The sequence below is a fragment of the Zootoca vivipara genome, chromosome 11 (assembly GCF_965207765.1).
Source record: "Zootoca vivipara chromosome 11, rZooViv2.hap1.1, whole genome shotgun sequence".
Lineage (NCBI taxonomy): Eukaryota > Metazoa > Chordata > Lepidosauria > Squamata > Lacertidae > Zootoca > Zootoca vivipara.
The window spans coordinates 32,322,903-32,340,950 of record NC_142594.1 but is presented as its reverse complement, the minus strand read 5'-3'; the positions used below and the strand labels follow the sequence as shown (position 1 = coordinate 32,340,950).

Below are 18,048 nucleotides of genomic sequence, written 5' to 3'. Positions count from 1 at the left end.
TATTTGTCTATTTAACCAGCTTCCATCTATGTTGGCTGGCAGGGCTCTCCAGAGTTGCCAGAGACTGAACTAGAGACTTTCCACACGGAAAGCTCACACTCTGCCCCTGAGCTATGGTGTCTCCCCAATCCTCTCTCAGGCAGCTTGGTGACACCTCAAACATGGCAGCAATTTGGGTAGTCTTGAAGGAGACTGAGGTTGGTGACTGGTCACACAAGGTGCTTTTGCATCTATGAACTATGAGATGATGGGACTTGGCATGACCTAAAGTCATGACATCACTATGCCCTGTGACTACCATAAATCAACTATCAGCAGGTTAAGTTTTAGTGACATGCTGTTATGGATACTATGAAAAATGGGTGATTTCAGCTTCTGGAAATTAACTTTTAGATGTGTTTTTAAGTGGCAGGAAACTTCCATAGCATAGCATTATTTTTCTTTTTTTACAGTGCACCCCCAATAGTCCTTCCCAGACGCAGGTGTACTTTGATTATGGAAAAATTACAGGTCCTGGAAAGTGCTAATTTGGGCTGTATGCAGATAACGTTTTTTTCAGAGATAAGAAAAACAGTATCATATAGATAGTGGCACTGATGGCTACATACATAGATTGATTTTTGTAAAAGGTGTTTTTATCATAGACCTTTGGCTTATATAGGAACAACAAAAAAAAGGATGCTTCCTTCAAAATTCTGGAAATGTGCACCACCTAGTGGCAGCACTCAGAATAATGTCACACTTCACCAATTGCATCAGTGGGGCATATTAAAGCATAGTTTGGTCCTGTGAGCTTAATTTTTTTATCGTTCTGAACACCTGTATGGGGCAGGGAGTGATCAGGCCTACAGTGGGGATTTTTAAAAAACCCCTTTACTCTTGGAATGTGACATTGAGTCAAATCAAAACCCAACCACACAGTTGCTGTTTGTGCCAACAGTACCTTCCCTTGTGCCCGAAAAAGCAACGGGGCCCGGGGGGGGGGGATTTTTAGTCAGGATCACACCATGGGATGTTGGTGTTAGTAAATTAAGCATGCAAAGTGAAGCTACACACTGAACCTAAAGCAAACCTTTTGTGCTATGTGATGCTCAGGGCACATCCAAAAGAAAGCTTTCTCTACGCTTCATTTGAGACTTTAGGGCAAAGGATGAGCAGCAGCACCTTGGGGGAAAGTCCACTGTGTTGCAGAACTTTTGCACACCAATATCCTTCCATTTCCCTGCTGCTGCATGGAGAATGCACCAGAAAATGTTGGAGGAATCTCCTACCAGTGGACATGCAAGGACAAAAGAGAGTGGCTGATACAGTTCAGGGCCAAATTACAAGTGACCTTACCAGCATAGTTCTGCCCTTGAGTATAGGTTCTCATTTCCACTGCTGGCCTCCCTATTCTGATTGGCAACCAAGCATGGGGCTAGTGGGCTTTAACCCTATGTGCTCTCATTCTGATCTGGATCTGGCTTCCCAGCACTTGTAATTTGCATTGCAAAGAAAGGTCCCATTTAAACAGATATTTTTTTGGGGGGAGCCCCAATCCAGATTGGTAATGCAAAGGGTTAAAGCCACCTGTCTCCATGCTAGGGGTCTAATACTGGTCAGCCTGTCCCCTGGGATAAAATTGCACCCAAAGGCAGAACCACCCAATTGTCCCATAGAGTTCAGGCCCTAGTAAATTGAAACAACAAAAACAAAGGATGGGTTAGCACAGCATTAATTATTGTGTGTGTTAACAGTACTAGCCATCAGTTATTTCCAACAGCACCTATCCCTCTGGTTGTTGCTGTTGTTACAGCTGTAACATATTTGCGCAGTATTTCCCTAGAGTTACATCTGGATCCCTACAGTAGAACCAGGCTAGGAGTACATCTTTCTCTCGCAGATTAAAAATATTTCATCAAAACCATACTACAAAAATAAATTTTTCTTTTTAAAATTCTATTTAAACAAAAACCCTTAAAACTAAAATATATACAAAATTTAATGTAACATTTAAAGTATTTGTGATAAGGCAGCTAGGTGAATTACTGAATAAAGCTGGCTGGCATGTTTGACAGAGAAAGCAGAGCAAAACGATCAATCTAAACAGTGATTCAGAAGGGCTCCTCCTGCTTCACTGTGTAGAAAAATAAAATATCCTAAATTACATGAAATGTCAAGGATCTGAGGTTGATATGCAGGGACAATTTGTGCACTCCAGTGCCTGAGGTTTATTGTGGGTGGGGTGTTCAGTGTTTCTATGTTAAGCAATGCTGTAGCGAGCACTTGCCTCCTAACAACACAATCCTATGCATGCTTCCTCGGAAGTCAGTCCCATTGTGCTCAATGTAGCTTACTTCCAGGGAAAAGCACACAGGATTGCATCCTTGCACTATAACCCCATACCTGTCAGTTCAAAAGTAAGTCCCACTGAGTTCAATGAATCTTACTTCCAGGTAAGTGACAATAGGATTGTGAAGTCAGATTTGTTCTCCAAAGACAGGAAAAACATTTCAGCACGTGCTTTTCATTGTTTCACTGAAAATAATATGGAGGTAATACTAAAGGAACACTTGGTTTTTTGCATACCCATTTAAACACGTTAGCTGGGCATGATAGATGTCTGAAATGTATCACTGCTGAAGATGTACAGCAGTATCATGAAAGGATGAATAAAGAAGGTAACTTTGCGATGGCTGACATAATAACAGCAGACTAGAGAAGTGATCCTTACATTCTTTCCCCCCCTTTTCCATATATGCACAATCTTGTTAATAATACCCTTGTGCATTAAGCTAGAGACACAAGTTATTATGAGTAGCAACAAAATGCTGTAATTATAATCTCCTGTTTCCTATCAGGGAAGGACATTCCTGTGTGATTACAATAGCCAGATGTGTTTGTACACATTTCTTTTAACTGCAGGCTGTATACAGGTTTAGTATTTTCAATGTCATTTTTTAAAAATATTGCTTTTATGGAAGTAATTTTCTGAAATCATTTTTTTTAAGCAAAGCAAACAGACTATCACCGTTAGCTCCAAAGGAGTACTGAATCAGACTTCAGCACCTAGACACTGAGGTTAAGTCAGGTTTTGATTGCGCGACTGGGTTTCTATAATTCACGGCGGCACCATTCAATGTTAGGAAGAAGAAAACGGCAGCAAAACTGGTCAGCAGCTTCTCTTCACCTGGTGATCCTCAGGTAAACTAAACAAACGTCAAGCTGCAGAGGGAGTCATTGGAAGCCTTTGATGAAGGCAACTTGCATTTGCTTTGATGAAGGCAACTTGGTCGTTTTCCGAGGAGCAACAGGCCATCATCCCGAAGAAGCACTCAGACAACGCGTAAAGCCTCTGGGGAATAACCTTCAGTCAGACAGCTATGGGTTCTTTTACCCTCAACAGTGACCTTATCATCTACATTTTGTTCATCTGTAAGTTGGACCTCAAGCAGCCTTATGGTGTAGTCATCTCAGTGGAGTTTTGAAGGGATGACAAATCAGAGTCCGTATTCTCCTTGCATTTCTCCAGATCATGAAAATAAGGGTGAGATAAGGCATCGTAAGCTGATATTCTCTTTGTGGGGTTGAATGCCAAACATTTCTGTATGTAGGGAAAATGAGACAATTACAAATTAGAAGGCACTGTGGAGTCTGAGACAACAGGACGGCTCATCTTATGATACTGTCCCTTAGAAGCTTAGCAAATAATGGCAGCAGTTCATTTATTAAAGGAAAATAATGGGAAAACTGCGGTTTTGTGTCCTTGCTTCCAACCCAGCCGCAATTCACCATGAGAGAGAGAAAAAACACTACAATTATTAATATCCAAAATGAGCAGAAAAGATTTTAACACACTTCATTTACAGATATTTTTTAAAAGATATAATCAGAGGTTCTGACATTTGTACCCATCATCACTAGTCTTATTAATCTTATATATAAAACATATTGCTTTTTGTTTGGGCCACATGATACTGGCAGCAGCTTGCTTCTAAAGCTTCAGTGGAGCAGACACTTACAAGCAGCAAGTCTTTGCCTAGTTCATCAATATCCGTTACGAAAAGCTCAATGGGCTGCGGATCTCTAGCAGGAAAAGCATTCCTTGGGAGGGCAACGTCACTGGGCCAGTCCTCTTCTTTGGGAAGCCCAATTGCACTGTGCAAGGAAGAAAGGAAGGAAGAAGCAGGCATTTAACTCCAAGAAAAGCACCACTACTTTACTGCTTCATTCGCATCCCTGCACTTCTTTTTCACTATCTGATGACATATCTCACCCATTTGAAAAATGCACTTTGTTCCACACCCTGGCACCATCCCTCTAAAGCACACTTCCCCCAAACTGGTGCCCTCCAGATGTTTCTAGTCTACTAAAACTCTTGTGGTGAAATGGAAAGTGCTGCCTTGCCCTGCCACTGCCATACCTGCTACCGCCAGTGCCAATTGTGTGTGATCTTGCACACTCAGCAAGACCTCACACGATTTCAGCCGACACCGGCACCGCTTCTGCTCTGGCACAGGTGGGGTGTCCGCAGGGCTGTCGCCTTGGGGGCTTCTGCTGCCTGAAGCAGCTGATTCAGTCTGCCTAGAAGCTGAGCCAGCTGTGCTCCCCAAAATCCTCCACCCCTCCATTCCCAAAGTTAAAAAAGCAAAAGCCAATTAGAATTCAATGGGGATCACTCCAAGCCTAGTGGGTTAGGACTGCAGCCAGAAAAACCTCAATGTATCAGGATATATCAGAGTTTACTTATTATTACAGTTCTTATTTTTCCCTCGCATTGCAGCTTATGGCCACATAAGGGGAAACATACAGGTGTCTGTACCCAAAGAGATTAGAATCTAAAACAGACCATGTTGAAAAACAATTGAGAGAGAGAAGAATGGGAGATCCCTGCCTGTACCTAAAAGTTTGATTGCAGCTGGGAATTAAGTGGACAAGCCAGAAGGTTTAAAAAACAGGGCTGCGGGTAGAAAGCAAGGGAAGCAGGGGTCCCTGATGGATGCCTCACTGAGATATTTAGCTATCATTTCATACCAGATTATAAGCAAAACTGGCATTTAGTATTCCTTTGAGGCACAAAGCCACGTGGAAGGCCGGGAAACAAAAAGGAAATGTTTGTGTTGCGCCACAAGGCGGCAGCACTGCTCCAGTTTCCCAGGAACTATTAGTGAGCATGTCTAGTGAAGCTGTGACTTTACCTCAAGGTGGAGGATTCTGCAGGTGTCAGAAATGCTGATTTGGGCTACCCAATAACCACAAGGCATAGGATAACCTTGCAGATTCCTCCTAGTGCTGAAGACCACCCTTAAGCAGGTTGATTTTGTTGTGACCATTGTGCAAACTCATGAGTCTTGCATGCATGGTTTACTAGCAAATTAAACGTACAGTCAGAAGTACAGTGGGAACTCGACTTACGAGCTCCTCAACATCCAAAGTTTTTGATTAATGAGCGGGAAAAGTGGTCGTGCACTTACAATTTTTTTCGACATCCGAACGGAAAACCCGTTCGTGGCTAGAAGCGGTTTCCTCGACTTACGAGTTTTTAGATGCGGTTTCCTCGACTTACGTATTTTTCCGTTTCCAATGCATTCCTATGGGAAACCGCTTTTCCTATGGGAAACTCGACTTACGAAGTTTTCGACCTACGAGTGTGCATTCGGAACGGATTAAATTCGTAAGCCGAGGTCCCACTGTACATAAATATAGCTTTCAACTTCCTTTGTTGCAACTGTCTTTATCATAGCGGCTTTATTTATGTCAGTTTTTAAAAAAATCAAAACCTACACTAATGCAGAATTTCCCCTGTGATATTTAAAATTGCTCCACAATGTAATATAAAAACACCCTGGGATGGCACATAACATCAACTGAATGGCCTTATAACAGGATTAGACGAGAGGCAAAAGAAGAATAGGTAAAAACCAGAGGATACAAAACACACTAGATGCTGGTATCTTATTAAAGCCCAGCCCGGATGAGAGAGGCAGCCTGGGAGGCCAGGTTAACTGCTGGGAGGTTTTGAACAGGATATAAGTGAAAATAACTAAAAATGAAATCAATATGAAATGAAACAAAACTATAACCACAATTAATGAGAGAGGAAAGGTTGTATTCAATGCTTTTTCCCCACTAGAAATGTCACAAATAGTTTGCAATGGCCCTACTCATAGTAGATCCTTTAAAATCCATAGGCACAGCTAACTTAGGGTCATTAATTCCAGTAGGTATATCATTAATTTTATTTCATTATTTTATTTATTGAATTTATATACCACCCTATACCCGCAGGTCTCAGGGCGGTTTACAGGAAAAAATTATTCTCTGAATAAAACTTAGATGAATACAACCCTAATACTTTATCAGTTTATTATTTTATTTTTCAGTAGAAGTTGAGCAGGTTTAGCATATAAAGGCTTAAGTATTTGCATATACATTAACTGTGGATGCCTAGTGATTCATTATTTATTATTTGTTTTCTTCTTCCCTCTCCATTCTTCTCTCCTTTTGTATTATGTTTCACATTCCTATTTGAGTTTTTGGATGGGGACTGTCCTATCTTTTTTCATTCATTCACACACATTCATTCACTCACTCACTCACTCACACTCACACATACACATAGACACTCTGTAAGTGCCTAATAATAAGAATACTTATTATTATTAGCATTTATTCATCATAACATAATGTATTTTTTTAGGTGACTGACAGTGAGTTACTTCAGCTTCCCACAACTGCTGTTTTTCATTATCAAATTCCCAGGACTGACATACATGATGGCAGCTACATGCATGCCATCATGCATGTAGTGCAATGGTGTGGTGCAATGCAAGATATGCAGTCAACATATAGATAGCATGCTGTAAAGTTTCTTACAGATACAAAAACTCATGACCTAACTGCAATTCATGTAAATATATATTAATCAACACTTTGAGAACTAGTTACAAACAAATAAAAAATATAGCAGTAAATAGTGATGACCAGTGATGTGGGCAGGACACCTTTCCAGCGCTTATTTATCCACAGAAAAATGCCATGTTTCATAAGTTCATTAGTCACAATGAATGGCTGTCAAATGCAAATACAGTCTAAACTGAGGTTGGCCAATTCTAATTATTTTGCTATGCTTACTAAATGCAAGTAACGTCAACATGCTAAATCAGAATACTCTCTTGGGGATCTGATAAATTTTTCTGATGGAAACTGAACATTTTCAGATGCAAATTTCCCTATACAAATTATCCTAATGTGCATTCTAATTTCCCACTCAAATTTTCCCAGAAAACCAACATCACTGATGATGGCAACACTGATTGCAATAGAAATTGCTTCCACTCGAATGTGTTCAGGACCGCAGTCCGGGTATTTTTTACAACACTTTTCCTAGGTGCTCAACACATTTGGTTGTTCAGCTGCCCTTCTGCCTATGTATGAGAAAAATAAACAAAAGGTATGGGAGAGCAGCAGATGGATGGAGGGACGGTCCTTCATCACAGCAGGAAGTTGGGTCAGATAGCCTTTTGGTCCAGCCCAGCCCTAGGATTCTATAATCCCAAATGAACTTTACAATTACCCTGGGAATTACTTGTTACCTCTTTAACTACTTGGTGCACTTCCCTTGGTTCTATAAGCAACATCACAAAAAGAGCAATGAGAGGCGAGGCAGAAATGGCTCTCGCTTAAAACGTTGCAGGAAACTGTAGGACAAGGAGTTGAAACAGCACAGAAAGCATTACACAACATTTTGTCTCGAGAGGGTGGACATATACAACCAAAGTGGAAACTCTGTTTCCTCTCACATATCCCATTGCAAAGAGAAAGGAGCTGCTTCTTACCTTATGCTTTGCTTTATCTCTTTTTATGCATTGCACCTATTCCCATGGATAACATACTCCAGGGCTGGACAGGCTTTAGACTTGCAGGATCTACTCTCCCCCCCAACCCTAGAATCCCAACCAGACTCGAGTGCAAAAAGCACTTACAATTAAATTATTTGGAGTCCAGAAATTTGTTTTGAGCACCAGAACTGAACCAAGGGCACAGTCCTTCTGTACAGAATTCTATTCCTGCCCCCTCTCTTTAGAAAGCGGGGAGAACTAATTTTGTTGTCGCCATTACTATTTACTTATTTATTTAAAAGGTTTCTGCTCTGCCCTTGATTAAAATGATCACAGAGTGAGGTACAATATAAAAGGAATGCATAATCAAACCTAGGTTATATAAATCAATATAACATTAAAACATCAACATCAATATTTGTTAAACAGTTCCGATTCAGGAACCCTTGTCAATATACTTCAAAGCACCCAGAGATCTACCACTTAGAGCCTGATCTATCTTCTACCCATTCCTGGTCCTACTCCAGTCTGCAGAAAACAAATTGTGACATATGTGCCTACTCGGAGATGCAAGCAGCATCGTTGTGCTAGCAATTAGTTTTTTGGGGCTGCCAGTTGTGGAAACAGAAAAGTGCTACTAAGCTTATTTTGAAGCAAGAGAAATGCTAGAAATAGTAAAGTACAGCTGGAACAGAGACTTGGCCATTTCCCTGCTGCTGCAAGAAGACTTGCAATAATGAATGTCTTGTGGCTGCTCAAGTTGGCATTTTCTCTTTCAGATTCATGGGGAAATTCTTTTCCACACAGGTAATTGCACCCACTAGAAACAAATAGAAAAGGCTGTTTTCTGGCTGCTCAGCCATGTCCTGGCTCATTTTCCCCACCAGAAATGTCATAAATAATTTGTATTCTTTTTTATTTTTTTAAAAAAGATTGCAGCCATGCTTCTTACGCCATGAAAAAACGCACAGTGCACATATCAAAGCATTCTTTATCTAGTAAAGCCATATATAAATGAACTGAAGGGATCATTCCCAGCGCCAAAAAGACCAAACCACTGAGGGCTGACTTTTTCTAGACTGCGCAGGAAAAGCTATTCAGGGGCATGACAAATTAACCATGCTGATGAGTCATATACAGTGGGGCAGAGCACACAGGAAATGGAAGCCAACTTGGTAAAGACAAAAAGCAGTTATTGAAATCATGTCCAAAATAAAAATCTCCAGGAACAGATATGATACAGTTTTAAAATTGGACAGTGATAAGTTTGGCAAAAGCACTGTTTGACTCTTTTCTAAAAAGCTATTTGAAAAAGTGGCTTTTCAGAACTGAATAAATTGGTCTGAAGAAAATAAGATTTCCTTTCCTTGCCATGATCTTCCAAAGGTGTAGGGAACTTTTGGCTCACTAGATGTTTCTGAACCCCTGGCTATTGGCCATGCTTGCTTAGGGCTGACGGGAGTTGTAGTTCAGCTGCCCAACCATATGCCCATGCGAAGCCAAAAAGCCAACAACAAAAGGCTATAAGTGCCCTAGCACCCTTCCATTTGTATACTCCAGGAACAAGCATCCAGAAGCATGCTACCTATGGTGCTGGAGGTAAAAGCTAGCCATCAGCCTTAAAAGGTAAAGGTACCCCTGACCGTTAGGTCCAGTCGTGGACGACTCTGGAGTTGCGTGCTCATCTCGTTCTATAGGCCAAGGGAGCTGGTGTTCGTCCGCAGACAGCTTCTGGGTCATGTGGCCAGCATGACTAAGCCGCTTCTGGAGAACCAGAGCAGCGCATGGAAACGCTGTTTACCCTTCCGCCGGTGCGGTACCTATTTATCTACTTGCACTTGACGTGCTTTCGAACTGCTAGGTGGGCAGGAGCAGGGACCGAACAATGGGAGCTCACCCCCATCGTAGGGATGTGAACTGCCAACCTTCCGATCAACAAGCCCTAGGCTCTGTGGTTTAGACCACAACACCACCTGCGTCCATTGGTAGCCTTACCCCCCTGCAAATCTGAAGCCATTCAAACCGGTTACTGTCACTATATCTTGCAGCAGCTGCTTTCCATAGTTTAGCCATGTACTAGATGAAAGGAATGTCCTTTTATCTGTCTTGAATGTTCTAACGTTCAGCTTCGTTGAATAGACCCCAGGTTCTACTATTATGAGCTCTCTATCCAATTCCTCAACACCATGCATTGTTTTATGCTAAATAAATAATCAGTAAATTCAGATATGTCCTATTATGTCCCCCTATACTTACCTTTCTCTAAACTAAAGCGCCCCAACATACTGTAGCCTTCTCAACATACTGGAATATTGCTGACAGAATATACAGAATGTCGCTTAAATAAAAATGTTCCTAAACTGTCAACAGTAAGAAATAAAAATGTGAAACTGAGGTTGGGAAGAATATGAGCACAGTAAGAACAGGAGCTTTTTCTCTCTTTCACCCTCTTTCTTCAATGCATTCAGTGGGCATCTACCCATCTGACGCATGCTGTAGAAGTCTGCTACATGTGTGGATCTGGAGCATTTATGTTTTAACTTTTAAAATATCCTATGTATGGGCCACTCTTTTTACTTTTAAAGATTTCCGGTGATATATTGCCACCCTGGGCTCTTTTGGGAGGAAAAGTGGGAAATAAATTTAATAACAAACAAACAAATCCCCAACAACCTAGGCTTCCTTGCTTGATGGTCAAAAACAACCATTGGTCATGTTGCCTGGGCTGGTGGCACATTCTAGTAAGAAAGACTACATAAAAATGAGCATAAGAAACGGAAAGGAGAGAAAGAAGAAGTAAAAGTCAATGCTTAGAGGCTTGCACACTAATGCCTAGCAGCAGCTTAAGCTCCCTACTAATACAGTATTTGTTTTTATTCTCCACCCTGAGTTTGCCAAGCATCACTTCTCTACCATTCATGTCTGCAGTTCATGCATGCAGGCGCTCTTCCAGACTGATGACCTATGCTATCCATAGCTTGGTCATTCTTCCACAGCTGAAGAAAGGGTTTCCTAAAAAGTGTGTTAAAAAGGCATCGGGAAGTCTTTCTTTTCATTTGTGCAGGTTGTTGTGCCAAACAACGCAGAACTCTAAGTAGTGGACTAGAGCAGAGAAGCTACTTGCCACTCAATCCCAATTTTTAAAACACTATACTGACTTAACTAGGGGAAACAAATAGAATTAGGATTTTAAAATATGTACCATAAAATAAAGTCCCATTTCGATTACAATGGTATCAAGCAGCGGACCACTGCAGCGCCAAAAGTGATTAATTTAATTTAATTATTAAAATTGTATCCTGCCCTTTCTCCCAAAGGAGCCCAGTAGCACCTTAAAGACCAACTAAGTTTTTATTTTGGTATGAGCTTTCGTGTGCATGCACACTTCTTCAGATACTTCAATAGGAGCAATCCTCCATAAACCGTCTCAAGACCGGGTACTCCAGTGCCAGCTGCTGTAGTGGTACAAAATATTATCTGCACATAAAGCAGTGATGGGGAACCTGTGGCCTTCCAGATGTTCTCGGACTCTTCACTTTCCTAACCCCTGACTACCAGTCAGGCTGGCTAGGACTGATAGGAACTGGAGTCCAGCAACTTCTGGATGGCCAGAAGTTTCTCATCCCTTACATAATGTATGCACAGGAGACGGCCTGGCTACAAGGGATGAAGGACTAGCCAGTATGTAGCCACCCATCTACCCATCTTTGCAGGCAAATTGGCTCACATCAATTTAAGAGCGGAGACGGGGGAATTGCCTTTAGGTTTACAATCTAAAAAGGCAAGGAACACAAGGTCAGGAGAATGGATGGGAAAGGAAGAGAAAGGAGACCCACATCACAGCTATGTCATAGTATGAAACAAAAGCAAAGCGATTGGATGGGTGACCCAGTGCTGCTTCTGCATAGCAGGTTAGGGCACACCTAGAAAAGAAATACAGTGTACAAAAATTCCTGAAATTGTAAGGCACTAGGGGGAAGCCTTGCCACTTTCTGAATTTAAAAAGCAGGAAGACTCAATACAATTGTAGGATGAACACTTGATTCCAGAACTGTGGTAGTTCTCATGGAACACAGACATGGAAGAGACTGCTAACATGTTTGTTCTTAAAATAATAATAATAATGAAATAACAGAATTTCACTAAGTGGGGAGGGGGATTTGCATTGCTGTCACCAACATCATTAAAAACAATAGCCAACAGACGCAGGTGACATTCCTGTAATGACACTCTGTAGAGCAGTCAATCTGAAGAAAGGGATTTGCCCCTCCTATAAAATATGGCATATCTAGTGCTTGGAAAGTAAGACAGAAGTTTTATTTAGAAGGGCAGTATCTGGACTCGGTAACAGATGAATGATTCTTGTGCACTTATTGCACTAAAAATTAATTATGTGAAGAAAAAATGCAGGAAGCTATTACTTACTCAAAGATTTTTCCTAGCTGATCAACATCCGAGTTTCCACGAAAAAGTGCCCTGAAAAGGAAAACACAAACACATTCTGTAATTAAAGTAATTTTTAAAAACATCCTTCATCTAGCTTTCCTATGTGTTTCCCAGTCTTGGCTGCTTTAGCTTCTTCAGTGTCTGACCAACCAAAAGAATACATTTTGAAATCCATCCAACATATGCTAGCTGCGGGGTTTGTTGGAACCTTCAGACAGTTCAGTTGCTTCCCACCATTGGAGACTGTAAAAATCAATGCTCACTGAGAGAGAAAAAGCTGGTTGTTAGAATCCACTCTTCCCAAACCGTTTCCAACATAATATTTTTCTCCCAAGTGAGAGCTGAAAAGTCTTTTTAAAAAGAAGCTCTATGCTTGTCTCTTAAGACTAAAACAAATGCTTTGGGTTTAATAGTGCCATTGACAGCAACTCCATAAGTTGTGCATTTGAAATGAGTAGAGCTACATTCCATGTACAAGACAACGTCAGGGCTATTCCTTATCCAAACAACAGAAACAAAATTAATTGTAAATATGAGGAACCTATTTATGTCTTCTGCAACAAGGAAGCCACATGCATTAAAGGTAGAAAGCCTATTTTTGCAAGCATTATACTTAGTTCCTTAAGAATGACTCATCCTGAGCCAGGCATGAGTATCAAAGCATTTTCAACAGATTAACTCATTGGAAACCACCTCACAGCATGACAAAATCCACCAAGTATGTACAATAGGAAAGGGAAACTAGTGTTTAGGAGAAAAACAAGACCTCCCATTTCTAATCCAAATACACTACGGAGAGCCACGTGGGACCCTCTAGAACTGCCAATACAGCAGCCTCAAATTCTGGGCTGGAAGCCAGAGATGAAAACCAAGAGAAATAACTTCCAAACACAAATATCTGGATTCTGTCATTGTTAGTACAGTATAGCCAACTAAGATGGTAGCTGCCTCTCGTGATGTTCTTACTTTCTCCACAATCCAGCATCAAATGTTTTCGAAAGAGCGTTGCAAATTCACTCATACCACTATCACCCGATTAAAATGTCTGCTTGTGGTCGTCAACCTTCCAATATTTTTGTCACCTTCAAGGAAATGACAGAAACTCCATAACAGCAATATTTTTTTTTTAAAAAAACCTCACCACAGTCCAATGACTATGTAAGCAACTCACTACAGAATTGTAAGATGGAAGAATTTATAACAACATTTTAAATTGAGGAGCAGCTGCTTTTATTTGCCAAGATGTGTGTGGTTCTATTCTGTGGTCTGAAAACAACAACAACATGTTACTAAGAGGGTGAATTAGACAGGCAGCAGTGGGGTTGGCTTTTCTCTTTTTTATTTCCCCCTCCCTCAATGAACAGCTAGCTGTCTGATCTGGACATTCTCACCCCAGAACCAGAGGTCTCAATCCTGCTTGCCTTGGTTCCCACCCCACCGTCAGACACCCTGCCAATCACTCCCCAGGGCCACAGGTGACACTCTAGGCAGGAGCTTCAATGCCACCAGCAAAGTGCTCAACTAGCTACTTGAGAGGTGGGAGAAGCATGTGTACGTCAAGTCCTGACAGAGAACCAGGAAGGGGTGGAACCTCCAGCTCCTCTGATAAGCTCTCAGTCTGAACAGGTTTATTACTGAAGCAACAGCTCCAAGCTCAACCTTCCTGAATTGTGGAAAGCAACAGCAACACAATGAGGAATGATGGTAATATGACAACTGAAATAAAACAAAACAAAGTTTTCTTAACTAGCTCTGAGGAAGACATCTTTGGGATCAGCTGCTACCTGACCTTAACCTGGTAATGCTGGGAATTGAACCGGGGACATTCTGCATGCAAAGCATGGGCTCTACCATTGAGCTATGGCCCCTCTCTACTGGATTCGTCTAGCGGCTAGCCTCCATAAAAACAGTGTTAAAATTGAATATTTAAAACTGAAACCTCCCATTATGGGGAGGAACCACCAAGCAGAAACAGATGTACCAGACAAGGGGAAATCATATTTCCCCAGCAAACTACAGCTTATATCCAGGGAACATGCGATTTCCCTAGAACAGACACGCTTACTGACTGTGGGGGGAGGAGAAAGAGGTGTCTGGATCTTCCACAAAATTAAATAATGACAGCACAATGTCAAATACCCTAGTTTGCTTTCCAGTAGAAGGTATTTGTGTTATGACTCCAGGGAGTCCAAATGGCAGACAAGGAACTATCAGATGTCACAGCCCCAAAGTGAGATAATCTCACAAAATCCCTCTCTAATGTTGCTTGGGCTCTCCTCAGTTCTGTTTTTGTGCTGTACACAAAAATGCAAAAAGTGAAAAAATTGGAAAGCACCCTGAAGAATATCTGTAAACAATAATTGGCTGAAATGTGAGGGACTGTTTTGAAAATAAAATCCTCAATATTTTCAGCATCTTGAGATATAGCCTCCTGTCTAAACCAACCATGGGAAAAATTTTCACAAGCCACAGCTGGCAGCACTGCATGATTTGGACCCACTTTGAGTTACTTCTAGTCAAATGCAAACTCCTGCAATGAGCTCTGCTTGGCTCCTAGCTCTCCCTCTGCGAGCATGAAACTTTTCAGTGTGGTCAGATACTTCTTCCTCTTCTTTCCTTTCAGTTACTATGTCTGTGCAAGTGGATGTGAGACACAGTGCAGGAGGAAGTTCATCTGAATGTCGCTATTAAGCATGATTACAAGCAAACGTTATTTCCTTACCAAAAATAAAAAAGGATGACTCGGCCACAGCTAGATGGGGGAAAACTTCTACTGAATGTGTGCTTACTTCTAGAAACAGGCCTGCCATTTTGAAGGTGTCAATATGAGTTTAATCTGAAATGGCACAAAAAATTACGACAACATTCAGCACACTGAAATGGCAGGAATCACAACAGCAACCTGGTAGTGTTAAGTTCGCACCTGAGCTCAATGTAACCAAGTCCAATCAAGTAGGGCACAAAGCTGGAAAGAATAATAGAATTACGGTTAGAAGGATACAACCCCTTGCAATGCAGGAACCACAGCTGAAGAATCCCTGGCAGGTGGTCATTCAACCTCTGTTTAAAAACCACTAATGAACTTCACCACTCCAACACCTCCCAAGCTGGTTTCTTGCTTCTAACGTCTTTAAAGATTTTTGGTTTTGGTGGTGGTTATGTTTTCAGTGATGTGATTCCAAAAGTCAAATGAACAAGCTCTACTAACCAAATCCCAGTAGGTAAATTTCCTTGGCAGATATGGCTATTGGCACAACCCTGGCTATAAGGCATAAAAGTATAGGTAAACAGCCAAAACAACCTTCTCAATGCCAGGACCCTTCTTATAGATTGTGGAACATTATGTTATCACCCACAAATGAAGTATTGTATATCTGTTACAGATAAATGTCCCAACAGCAGAAACTGTCTATGATCCCATTTGTATCTGGAGAATGTCTGAAATTATGGACTCAATATAGCCTAGTGTAGGTCTGCATTTTTGGACATTCAACAGATGCATGAACAATTGTCAGCCTTCCTTTGTGATTGGCTACAGCCTCCACGTTACTGCAAACGTTTAAAAAATTCACTGTTAAGATATACACTTTATGTTTGCCTTTCCCCCCAACATATACATGTATAAGCGGAAGTAGAGTTTATAGCCAGATGAGCTGTTGCTGGAACAGGAATGAGTTGTCTGAGATACTATTATCCAGAATAAAGTGAATGTTGATACACACACATGATGCATACATGCACAATCTCTTTCAGAAGCATGATTTATAAATAGTAACAACATAGCACATAGTCCAGAAAGCTACCTCAGCCATATGTAAATACGTCTGGTTGTATCCAATGGGATTATTGATTCTTCTCTGTGAGTTTCTTCAAGAGACACCTGCAGAATGGCTTCAAGCTCAAGAAATACAAGACTCACTAGGGTGCAAAGCGGAGTTATTACTGAGTTATTTCCATAGAAAAACAGAAAATGGAGCCATTTAATAATGGGAGGTGGTTGGAAGATACATTCCAAATCAGGGATGAACTATGCTGGCTGGAGCTGATGAGAGGTGGAGTTCCATAGCCTCTGGAGGGCACCATGTTAGAACTTGTCCATGCTTCTGCTTGTCTTGTGCCTAGAACCACTTGTCCCGTGCTTTCTAGGCATGGTTCCAAGTGGTTGTTCCCTTCCCCCACTGCTTTCCCCCAAGAAACATGCTCTTTAGGGCTAAATCGGAACCAACGGCAATCTGCTGAAAACTCAATTATAGTTTGTTTCAATTCAGCACTAAACCACAGTTTTTTTCTGGGGAAAATGGTGGGACAATTGTGGGTGTAGATGAGCCCCTAGTTACATCTGGACATCTAATTTTACTACATAAAAAGCTGCAGATCTGCAAAGGCCCTGGTTTCAAGATTAAACCTCTTCATGAGACCCACATACTCAAAGGACTGTCGTGCCACACATGCTCCATATGAGGCCAGACATCTATTAAGATGGGGGTGGCAGCCCTGAGCACTGTCTGATCATTACAACTGTACAAAGGCTTTTTCTATGGGGAGTGTCAGACCCTGGAATGCATTGAGGTAAGAAAGCCCGTTTTTAGCAAGATTTTGGAAACGGTGCAATACATTTTTATGTCAACAGACAAGCGACTGACTGTGATTGTTAGTGGCTATTCTGGCTCAGCTGTGTTCTATTTAATTTTAGTTTTGCTTTTTGATTTATACTGTTCTCATGCATATAGTTTGTATTCTTTCTTGAGCACTGAGCTGTTGAAAAAAGTGGCTTATAAAAAAAGACAGACAGAAAGGTTGATTCACATGGTCAGATGTGAATCAAATCCGTCTCACTGGGTCACTCCAGTGTTTTGTTGGGCTTGTTCTTAGTTCAATTTATACTGTGGTGTACTAGAAAATGTACAAACCTCACTGCATGCTGACTGTTAAGTGGAGAAGCTTATGCAGCAATCAAACGGCGGCTTTACCAGGCATCCATTTTATAAGGAAACATTGGGGTTCTTAGCCCTCATTCTGCCATTTGCAAAGGGTCATATGATTTGTTCTAGAGAGATCAGTGTGGGAAGCTGGGAGGTGACAAAGAATACAGACACTGTATTTTTATGTCAACCCTTTCAGTAGGTAATGAACCTTGAAACAAGATAAGGAATCCATGAAGATTATAGTCAAGTCTGCTTAGATTCCGCTTCCCTTCTAAGGGGGAAAAACTTAAAAAATAATAATAATCAAAGAGTGAGATTACACACCTTGGCCATTATCCAAATGAGCTATTTACATGCGCGATAAGAAATCTTGTAAAGCTGAAACTTGCTTTGTAGTTTTACTGGTGCAGCTCCTAGAGGCCGATGCAAAAAGCTGTGATTCGGTTTTCAAATCTTGTTTGCCTTTTTCACCAGGTAATATGGAAAAGAAGGCTCTAGCTACACCTGTGGTTCCCTTACAAGTATGCAATGACTCTGCTGCATTACGACCTCATTGGGAAGGGATGGGGAACATGTGGCTCTCTGGATGTTGTTGAACCCCAGCTCCTATCATCCATGACCATGGGGCCTACTGGCTGGACTCCAACAACATGTGGAAGACCGCAGGTCCCCCATCCCAGTCACAGAGTGAATAATTCCAGAGAGCTTAACTGTGCTACTCTGTCATAGCAAAGCATCTAAGAGTCTTGATGAGCAATTTGTGCCAAACTGTGTTAATCCCTACAGCCATTAGAACTGTTTGTTCTTTTGGCCTTATAGAGATGAGCAAAATTTTACAGGTTTGGAACTTTTCACAA

General features: G+C 41.3%; 1 protein-coding gene across 2 annotated transcripts in view; it reads right to left on the bottom strand.

Annotated features, from left to right (window-relative positions):
• Window positions 1–866: 866 nt before the first annotated feature.
• Window positions 867–18,048, bottom strand: part of CDK6 (cyclin dependent kinase 6) — a 99,943-nt gene continuing 82,761 nt past the window's right edge. For both annotated transcript variants that reach the window (XM_035128715.3, XM_088653586.1), the window contains exons 6-8: window positions 12,246–12,296; window positions 4,002–4,137; window positions 867–3,583 (exon numbers count right to left, since the gene is read on the bottom strand). In XM_035128715.3, the coding sequence (XP_034984606.1) occupies window positions 3,437–3,583; window positions 4,002–4,137; window positions 12,246–12,296 (334 nt within the window). In that variant the 3' untranslated portion in view covers window positions 867–3,436. The remainder of the gene's footprint in view (window positions 3,584–4,001; window positions 4,138–12,245; window positions 12,297–18,048) is intronic.